This window comes from Limulus polyphemus, unplaced genomic scaffold (assembly GCF_000517525.1).
Source record: "Limulus polyphemus unplaced genomic scaffold, Limulus_polyphemus-2.1.2 Scaffold1480, whole genome shotgun sequence".
Classification (NCBI taxonomy): Eukaryota; Metazoa; Arthropoda; class Merostomata; order Xiphosura; family Limulidae; genus Limulus; species Limulus polyphemus.
This window is the reverse complement of record NW_013667090.1, coordinates 112214-123451: the sequence shown is the minus strand read 5'-3', so window position 1 is coordinate 123451 and position 11238 is coordinate 112214. Positions and strand designations below refer to the sequence as shown.

At 31.8% G+C, this 11238-nt stretch overlaps 1 protein-coding gene across 2 annotated transcripts in view; it reads left to right on the top strand.

Moving 5' to 3' along the window:
* Positions 1–2722: 2722 nt before the first annotated feature.
* Positions 2723–11238, top strand: part of LOC106463780 (ubiquitin domain-containing protein UBFD1-like) — a 113896-nt gene continuing 105380 nt past the window's right edge. For both annotated transcript variants that reach the window (XM_013923847.2, XM_013923846.2), the window contains exons 1-2: positions 2723–2770; positions 6757–6930. In XM_013923847.2, coding sequence (XP_013779301.1) covers positions 2737–2770; positions 6757–6930 — 208 coding nt within the window. In that variant the 5' untranslated portion in view covers positions 2723–2736. The remainder of the gene's footprint in view (positions 2771–6756; positions 6931–11238) is intronic.

The following is an 11238-nucleotide window of genomic DNA, read 5'->3' as shown; positions in this document are numbered from 1 at the left end:
AAGAACTTGTGTCGCTTAAGTTTCGTCGGAACGAAGTTACGGAAAATTAATTAACACACGGAGAAGTAACAATATGTTAGGATAGACCAATCAAATAGAGGCTTTTAATACTTTTGATGGAACTTACCAATCGTTCAAGTATCTAATTTCTGTGACTTAAAGTTTCATGTTGTATGGTCCCGTTTTCCCTAACTCAAACGATATATATGAAGTCAATCATGATATAGACAGTCAGTCGTCTAACTGATCTTTTGATGGATTTTTTAAAATATCATTTGTTGCTTCATGAAACCTGTACAGAAGATAACTATTTGACACTGTACCTTTTCAGAGATTTTAAGGAACCTCTTCATATCTTTTCGACATATCAAAACATGGCTATCCTTGATCTTCCTTCATTACTTGACCATCTTATGATGTAATTGTACTCAATTATCACTATTGTTGGGGTAATAAAGGTATGATAATGATTTAATTTGGAAGCTAGAATGTTCATTATTATTGATCATTAAGATACGTAGTGAGTACAACAACGTCTTTGTAGAAAAGACATTCAATATTTCAAAAACGTTTAAAAAATCTAAACTTTACAGAAAAATAAGAACATGTAATATATAAATGAATTTTACTCAGGAAACGCTATACTGAAATCATAAAACCCCTGTTAAAAAACCTATAGAGTGTGTTAAGAACCAATGTGGTAAGTTCCATAGAATACTTCAACAGAAAATGTTTTGTGGGAGTAATTACGTATTTCCTTACCCTTGACTGAATTTAGCAAAGAAAGAGGATGGACACAAAAAAATCGAGTGAAACAATCTTTATATATATCGTTCAAACACACACACACAAACAAGTGTCATTATGATAGTTTTACTGAAATATCTCTTCTAGAATTCGGTAAAAATCTATTATAAATTGAGAAAACAACATTATATATATATATGAAACAATAATATTCTTCTTCTTAGGATGCCTGCGCTACTCATGTGACTATTGATCATCGAAAACAGGTAACGATGGCGAAAGGAACTTAGCTACTTCCTCAACTGACGATCTAAGTTAAAACTACATAAGTGCAAAAATTATATTAAATTGGGTTGATAGAAAACACGTAGTATGCTTGCATGCTGCAGCAGTAACTCTAAGCAAACAATAGCCTAATTTACCTAATTCAAAGACCGTGATTCCATTTAAGTATTACTCAAAAACCACATGGTACAATTTATTAATCTAATCGCCAAGCCATGTTATTATTATTTAATTCCTTATTAAAAATTAGATGCATTAATTAAATTAATAGTTGAATTATTCAGCAAGAATACGTTTGAATTTAATTATGAAGAGATTGTGCTTCTATATTCTACTTCTAAAATCATTACTAAATGTACTACCATGAATAGCATATAACCTTCTACTCTTTTTGTTGTGTATATCTATTATTAGGAAATACTTTTTTATACAGTCCCTTAACACTAAAATAAACGGGAATTAAAATTTTTGTTTATTTGTTTGTTTAATTGCGACCTACGCTTGCTGTCCCTAATTTTGAAGTGATAGACTGGAAAGAAAGCAGCTACTCAAGACCACTCACTGCCAACTCTTCAGCTACTCTTGTCAGATCAAATAGAGGGATTTGACCGTTACTATCATAACGCACACACGGCCCCAAATTATGTAGTAATTTTTCCTACTTGGAGACTACTGAGTATTTCACTTTAAACAAGTGCATTGAGGTTATTAAATATTTAATATCACAAGTTAACACTAAACGATAACAAGGGACTTTTTGGTTCATCTAGGGTATTCTATCAACTAAATTAAACTAAATACTAAAAGATCACCTCAAAGCCAGCTATTATTATTCAAAAATGTATCAAGATTTCCCCTAAACTCCCTTAAATTAACTGCATCCACCATATTAAAAGGCAACCCGTTCCAGAGACCAATAACCCGGTTAGAAAAATAAAACTGTCTTAGATGAAGATGACTTCTTAATTCCCTGTCAAAAATTATATTTGTGTCCCCTAGTCTTACTATTCTCACCATTAAATATGAAAAAACAAACAAAAACATGATACATTAACACTATCAGTTCCCTGAACAATCTTAAACACCTTAATCAGATTCCCTCTAACTGTTCTTTTTTCAAGAGAATACAAGTTCATAGATTTTAACTTATTATCGTATGATAGCATTGCTATCCCAGGTATCATCCTAGTAGCCTTCCTCTGAATCCTTTCTAACAGTTCAATACAATTTTGTAAACTATCAAGTAAATTATTTTATATACTAACGAGACAGATTATGCGTTTTTAGAAATATATAATGCAAAAATAACCGAATCTTTTTTATAATTCTGTATTTTATACTATTTCACCAAAGAAGTAAATTTGTTACTAAACTAATCATTTGAAGAAAAAATTAATTCACAGTGGGAGAGGATGATTGCTAATCGCGTGTTGAACTTGTTTAAGCATGAACGGTGCTTTTTCTACAATTTTATATAAATAGGTGATATTTCACACACTTTCTTAATGGTAAATAGTATTTCATTTTAATTCAATACTTAAATAAAAACATACATTTCAAAAATATAAATAACATTTCTACAGTATGTTTATGTATTTTCCCTTTCTACGTAAGAATACGCATTATCTATATTTCTTTTTTAATCTAAAGTTGAAAATTTTGAAAGACCCCTAGGAATAATAGTAACGTATAACATTAGTAAAAATGGCGAGTGATGGTGAAGCGAATAATACGGAAGGTAATTTGTGTCTTTTTTTTTTAATATATATGGAATTTACGAGATCCCGTTCTTGTAGAATAGTGTTTTACATTTAAGATATTTTAAAATACTGATTATCTTCCTTTGAATTATTATGTAGGTTACGTGTTTCAGTTAATTTCTACAATTTGATCATATAAATATTATTATTTAATTTATAAATAATAATAATATTGCTCAACTAAGGAGAAGAGAGGAAATTACATGTAATTTATATTGTAATACATTTTTATTAAATAAAATAAAAGTGCTAATATACTAATAACAGTGATAACTATAATATTAATATTGCTTCACTGTTCACACATTAATGATAAACTCATAATAAACTGATAAAGTGGTAACGTTTAAGTTTAATCTATCGATAATATACTCGTGAATCATCATCCACTTAAGTCTTAACTTAAGTAGTTAAATTTAAAGTAACATAATAAATTGATTAAGACTTTGCTTGATAATTTTCTTTGACTGCTAGTGCAAGAAAGGATACTGTTAAAATTTACGTATTATGTAGTCCATTTATAATTTATATTTCTTTTAAATCGCTAAGGGCTCAGATAAAATTACCCATTGCATGGGAAGTATGTTGTGTTGGTGCCTGTAGTAAAATTGAAAGGCTAAGAGTTAGATTGTTGTTATAATTCTAATAATAGAAGGAATAAGTATAACTTAGATATGGAAGCCCAGATGCAGGCTGCTTATTAGTTATCAGGCAAAAAAATTACAAGACTGAAATTAGATTTTCTCCTTTTGAACATTGTTCTTATTTTAAAATGGGGAAAACATTGTTTGGTTGTGGTGCTTTATTTATTTTGAATGTGTCAGTCTTTATTTACCTTCAAAGGATTAACAACTACAGGAATCATATCAATTCTAGTATTTTCTACAAAATATATAAGGTCAGAAATAATGCTAACTTCTTCTTCCTTTTTGAAAAACTGAAGAAAACCACATTTAAAATACCAGTTATCACAATATAAACCTCAACAGCAGCCTTTAGGTGCTCAGTCTCCATTTTAACACTTACTTATGACATACCTTAAAAAAATCCTTGCTATTAATTTTAACATTATCAGTCAGTATTTCTTGTACAACTTTTTGTGATTTAATTATTTCTTAACTAAATTTTAGGATTGCTGTAGTTGTGTAAATCTTCTATCCCAACTGTCAACTTCTTAAACGTGTCATACTTTTCTTGATTTTCTCCTTTATGTCCCTAGTACACCAGTTAGGTTTGATCTTCACTGTCATCTTTATTTGCTTTTAAATAATTACCAATTCTTTTACACAACCTAACTGGTGATTGATATAATTAAACATTTTGACTTTTTTGTCAATATTTAACATGATACAAGTAGAACAAGGAACCATTTGGCCCTTCATGACTGTCTTTACATACTTACAATTGGAAAAAGTAAAAATTTAAATCCACCTTTTATTTTCAGGAAATAATTGATTTCCTTTCATAAATTTCTGGCCTTCACTACTGCTGAGCTTAGCCTGTTTTTTCAAACTTTTACACTTGTATCATCTCATTCTGTTATCTACAAAATGTAGTACAAAGCAGTCAGAGGCTCTTATTCCATTGATCCCCTGGATAATCCTATAAGCTTCAATAAGGTAATCTTTGGTTTTGGTGTATAGTCCTTTTCTCACCACTAATAATCTAAGGACTTTAGGTCTTTGGATAAGTTAACATGTGCCAGCACATGCTATCCAAACACCTAAAGTTGTAATTCACTAGTAGTGAATTATACATCAAAACCATACAAATTGTTTACATCCCACCACTATATGAGGCCACTTTATTTATTTGCTTCACTCTTTCAAATAACACTGATGAGTGAATTCAGCCCTTATCATTTATCAAGCCTTCTCTTAAGTACTATCAATTTCCTTAACAATCTTAAACACCTCAATAAGATCCCCTCTAACTTATCTGTTTTCATGAGTAAACAATTTCATAGATCTTACAATGTTCTTGTATGGCAACCTTTCAATCTCTGGTGTTATCCTAGTAGTTTCCTTTGAGCCCTTTGCGGTAAGTTATTATCCTGTATATACACAGTATTCCAAGTGAGGCCTAACTAGTAAGTTGTATATAAAGATAATTACTTCATATTTTGATTTGTGATCAACATGTCTATAAATATATCCTAAAATTCTATTAGTTTTACTACTAGCAACAGTGCATTGCTTTGATGGCTTGAGTGAGGTATCAGCACTATGCCACGATTCTCTTCTTCAATTACTATTGAGTAAGTTCCCATCTATAATGAACATGTGATCCAATTTAAAATAATCCAAATTTACCTTGCACTTGTTGTGATAAAAGGTCGTTTGTCAAATATTTCTCCAACTTATCATTTCATCCAAGTCATTCTATAATATTTCAACATTAGTAAAGCTAGAAGTACATGAGTTGAATGTCATCACCAAACTTTACAAATGTACTAATTATACATGTAAAGAAGAAAAAAAGCCTTCACATTGACCTCTGAGGCACTCCACTAGTAGCAAGTGTCAAGTCTGACTATAGACCATTAATGCATTTAGCTTTCTCCAATTCAGCCACCCAATGACTCAGTAAAGTAGTCTTTCCCCAACTCCTTACCAATATGATTTTATTAGCTAATATTTTGTATGGCATCTTATGAAAAACTTTTTTGAAAATCTGAATAATCAAGTTTACACTCTTTTGTTCATCTAGGTAACAAGTAACATACTCAGAAAAAGGTACATATTACTAAGGTAAAATTTCCCTATGATGAATCTGGAGGTGTATATTGGTTTTTCACTTATACTCATACTTCACCAAATGATTTTGTAATGCTTCTTTTACCAGACTTTAGAATTTTTCCCCCTCTAAAGATAAAGACTAACTATCCTATTATTTTCAGGTAAATTCTTATCACCAATTTTCTTTTTAATTAGGAAAAACATAAACAATTTTCAAATACTCAGGCACCTATCGACTGTTTATTAACCTTCCAAAAAATGAGAGGTGGGGGGAAGAGGCATGCTTATCAGTTTGTGGTAGAAGAAAGTAAATACCAGATACAATATACAGGGAGACGTGCATTTTGGAGGTCCTAGAGGTTATGCAAATGGAATATGCAAACTGTATGATGGACAAAAGTATTTTTATTCTCTACATTAGCATCACCTTGTACTTTGGCTGTCTGAGTCCAAGTCAGACTGATGTTGTCAATTCAAAGACATATCTTGACTACAAATACTTTTCTAACATAGTTGATTTTTTTTTGTATATACATGTACATTTTAATAAAAGCATGCCACATTTTGTGTAAGAAAAATAGTACATTTGGAACTATACTCAACATTTCTTCTACAATTTTGAGGTTAGTTTAGTTCAATTTTGTGGATGGGACAGCCTAGATGGACCAACTGGTTCTTTATTGCCCTTAAATTGTATGTTATTTCTGAATAATTCAAGTTAATTCCATTATTTCCCAGACATACTCAGGGTTAGGAATATTGCTGATTCTTCAGTTGTAATTACAACAGTTAAATTTTAATAAGAGTCTTGATACTTTTCTATTTTGATTATTGTTTATATCTTTAATATATTATTTCTGCCCTTCTCTCCACACCCATAGCTTGTGAATGGAAATGTTACAACATAATATTAAATAAGCACTAGATAGAAATAAGTAATGGTGATTAGCCTAAATATCATGTGAATAGAAAGCATGAGACCTGACAGACACACCAAGTTATCAGGTGAATGAGATTTGTACAGGACTAAAAATACTTAGAATGGTAGATGATAGAGTATGGATAAGAAAGAGGAGAGTCAACAAAAACTTAAAACTTGGCATAACTATAAGAGATAGGTAAAAGTTATAGCAAAGTTGAGTATTATCTCTGAGTTATTTGTTTTAAACATGGTACCATTAAATATTATTTTGTTTGTAACTATAACATTATATCTATTGGCTTAGGTTGCTCATCAAATGGTGATCTTTTAGAGGCTTCTGTCTGTTCAAGTGCCAAAGCTGAAATTTTGAAAGAAATGATAGACTTCAAAGTAGTGTACAATAAACAAAAGTTTGATGTCAGCTTTCCATATGATGAAACAGTTGGATCACTGAAACAACATATACACACCTTGACAGGTAAGTTTCTTAGCTTAATGAAGCAGAATGATTGAGAAGATTATACAGTACATGCAAAACAAGCACTGCCTCACTGGACTCTGGACAAAGGATTTTGACCAACCATGCATCCACTTGAGGGTGTGATGAGAATGTGTTTGAACACTTTTGTGCACAGTCTTGTTATGGTTGTATTCAGTAGTGAAACATTTGGAACACTAGTAGATTGTTGATGTAGACTTAGCAGTAAGTATCTTCCATTTATCTGATGGGTTCTGACATGAAACATCCATGTGTCTTCCCTGAAGTTTAGCCATGTTCATTAGAATTAGAAAGAAATTAAACATTCTAAAATAAAAACAGATTAGCTTTATTACCTTCTTGAATGATCTAGTTAAAGTAATTCATAACTTTTCTGATTAACTTTTAAATCACATTGAGAAAAGAGTGTTAGCAAGAGTGTTAACGTTTTTAGTATCTCCCCCACTCCCCCAAAATTGCTTTTGCAGAATTGTTTTCATCCATTGAACTGTTTCACAGAAAATTTCAAGTCCTCTCAATTTTGTTAAATACTTAAATGTTTTTGATATTGAACAATCATATCTGGTACTACCTTGGATTGTTTCCTAGAGTACAATGAAAACCTATACCCTATAATATTTCTAAAGGTGACAGGAAAGCATTAAAAAACTTACGAAACCCAAAATTTTGTTATTTTAAAATCTGGTAAATATAATGGTGATATACTGAATAAAGGTGATTATAATAAAAAAGTTTTAAATATTTCAAATGATCTTTAGAAAGAAGGGGTTGCCAACAAGTAGGTGTACAATAGAGTCTGACCTGTGAAATTTTAGTCTAGAATTTTATATGGATTACCAAAGGTTCACAAAATTGATATTTCAATAAGACTTGTACTATCTAACTATGGCACACTTACTTACTTAGGTTTTTTAAGTTCCATTTCTTAAAGAGTTTATCAAAAACAATATATAGTTTCAAATTTGCTTCATTTGTTAAAGACTTTAATTTGGAAATGCTTCTTACTGTCTACACCATTAAGAGCTATTACCTCATGCACAACTGTCATGAAATTTTCTATGTGTGCCCTAAGCTTTGGACAAACTCTCACCTCTACACATGTCTATGTGTACTGTGCCAACCTATGACATAATAGTCATAATGGTGTACTCTTCCACTGATAGGAGGGTGACACAACCTCCATGCATGGTAATCTCCATTAACACTAACACATGATCATAAGCTCATTTTTTCCTCAACACTATTTGTGTTCAAACTTTTTTTTTCTTGTAATTCTTGAGTTTCTAGTCACATTAATTGACTGCCTTTCTTCTTATAGTGTTACATTGCTTTTATCCTTGTTGAACTTTTGTCCTGTCCACCTGATTACAATTTTGTTTTCTCTAACATCTTCATTTATTCTTTATACTATTTTTAATACCTTATGCGAAATTGAAAGAAAAAAAAATATATATATATATTTATTTATCTCAAAATCCAGACATTCTTTTTCATCATTTTATTCAACTGATTCAGCATATGCCAGGTCTTGGATTTTACTCTGTGGTGAGATACTTTGTACATAATGAATAAGTTAGCTTCCACAACCTTATTAAGCTGTGATGAACCATGGTGTGCCAACAAGTTAACTGATAATGTTCCCGCTTTCATGCATTAGATGGTTGGTTCACTTCTGCCTATTTCTTCTCCAGTTCATGTCACCATTTTCTTTCTTTACATTCTGTGAATGCTGCTTTGCCAATGGACAGTTTTGGCTGCTCTTCCACCTTCAGCTTTGCTTTCTGATTCTTCTCTCTCTGATGAGGAACAGGTACTTCCTCCTTTACTGTTTGCTTACACTTATGAGTCAGGTATGTGATATTTTATCATTTTTATTTGTAAATCATAATTTTTCCTTGTGTCCTGTACTGGTTCTCTTTTGCTCAGACTGCCAATTTTCATGGAAACCACTGTCACCTATTTCTGCTGTGGTAGACATCTTCCTCTTGGGACTTGTCACTGTTACAGCCTCTGTTACCTATTTACCTGGCCTTTGGATATCTTACAGGCTGGGCTGTGGACTACACTAAGACATCCATTTCCCATTGTGTACCTCATTGAGCAGTTTCCTGTGTGTCCGGTTTTTGCCTCCCTCCAGTCTATCAGGATATTTTAGAGTGGTTGTGTTTTTCAATCATCTCCTTCTCATTCATATATTTCATGGAAGCTACTTGTGGGTATCATGGTTTTTATACACCTTTCACATATTGCAGGTTCTTCAACAAAACAAATCAAACTGAGCTGAAGGAGGCAAGACTCGCCATATCATATGTTATATGAAGAAATACATCTTATGTTGCTTATGCTTAGTGCCATTGTCATCCTCTGAGTGACTGACATTGCTTCATGGGAAATACCTGAAATCTACATTGAGCAGGGAAGAACAGAAAGCATTCAATCCATCAGCCCCTGCTTAATGCCCACTGTTGAGATGGGGTTTTCTGCAAGACTGCTTTGGCACAATATTTCTGTAATTGATATAGCCATTTCTGCATCTTTTACAAAAAATGACAGAAAAAAACATCACCAAGTAAGAGATCGGTTGGACCCACCCATCGTTGGAGTGTTATCTGAAAGTGTTGTACTAGACACCCACATTATAATATCTCACAAGCAGTTCCTGGTGAAAATATCCAGCCAAATAGGACTTAGATTCACTTTGAGATGTACAGTATCCTTTACTGTAAGTCTCTCTGTAATGTAAATGTAATATATGACTGAATAAATAACAACAAGCTGGGCAAAGAGAAGGCTACAGTTATCCACTGGGTAACCACCAGTCTTGTAGAAGTCACACCTCATTGGCTTTCTCTTCCTGTCACTAATTCAGAAACATGCTTATCTTTGTAATTGATCAGCTCCTCCACCATTTTCAAGTTTTTGAAGTTAACAGTTTCCTTACCTGAAAATGTATTTCAGACAGATACTTACCTTTCTGCACCATCTTCCCACCCTTCTTCCCCACTTTGGTGAATTTTCTTTGCCTTATCATGAATGAGCCTATGATCATGTGCTAGTGAAAATCATGCATGGAGGTTGTGTCACCCTCATATTGGTGGAGGACTACAGCATTATGATAATTATGTTATAACTGGCACAATACACATAGACATGTTTAGGGTTGGGAATTTGTTCAAAACTTGTGCCATGTTCAGGAAATTCCACAGCAATTGAGTGTGAAGGTAACAGCAGAGGTATCTATCTGAAATACTTTTTTCAGGTAAGGAAAACGTTAGCATTTGATAACAGTGCTTGTGCTGTATTTGATATAACATCTCTATATCAAAACATTTCACTTAATGAAGTAATAAAACTGAGGTTTGGCCTTGATAAAAACATAATTTGAAGATTTATGGCTTGATGAAGTATAAAAAAACACTTCAAATCAAGCAGTCTATAGGTGATAAACTACTTGAACCAAACCTGAACATAAGTGAGTATGTTTCATTACTAAGGCTGAAAATTAGAGTCGTTATCATCAAACTGTGAGTTTTTTTTTTTACATTCAAGTGATACTTCTCATTCATAGTGAGTAAAACCTCGCTGCTGATGAGACTTGTTTTCCAAATTGCTTGATAAGTTGAATGCAAGGCAAAAAGCTAGAGAAACATAGTGAACATTGCATAATTTTCAGAATTAACCTTTTGTAGTGCCCTTTCCCATTATTATTTGAAAGTATAAATAATAAATCGAAATCCCATTCAAAATACAGTCGTGCATTTTTTCATAATCTGAAAATGACTGAAGAATATATATATCTAAATGTATCACTTGTACAATTAAATATACCAAAAACATCTGAATCTCTTTGAGCATTGCCTACATTTTTGTGATGCTAACTATGCTATTTCTATATTAACTCTCTCAATATGGGCTCTGTCAACTTGACCGACCACATGACTTTTTTATACTCATTTAAAGTCTTTATAGATTTAATACTTATAGCTCTCCTTTTTGTGTGTACATCTTCACAAAATTTGGCAGTCTTTCAAATACCATTACAAGTTTTTCACATACAAAAAATGATATTTTTTTAGGGAATTATTTTTAATATAATATAATAAAGAGTTGTCCATGAATATATTGAGTGTTTGCTTTTAGTAGTCCATGGGCAAAGTAATTTCATGTTAAAATTAAAAATACTTTTCCTCATCTCAAAAATCTCATATTTCTTTGTGTAATCCCTAAAACCTAAATGCATTTCAAACGTTTTTTTTCAGTAAAACTTTATAGTTTATTTGTTTTTTC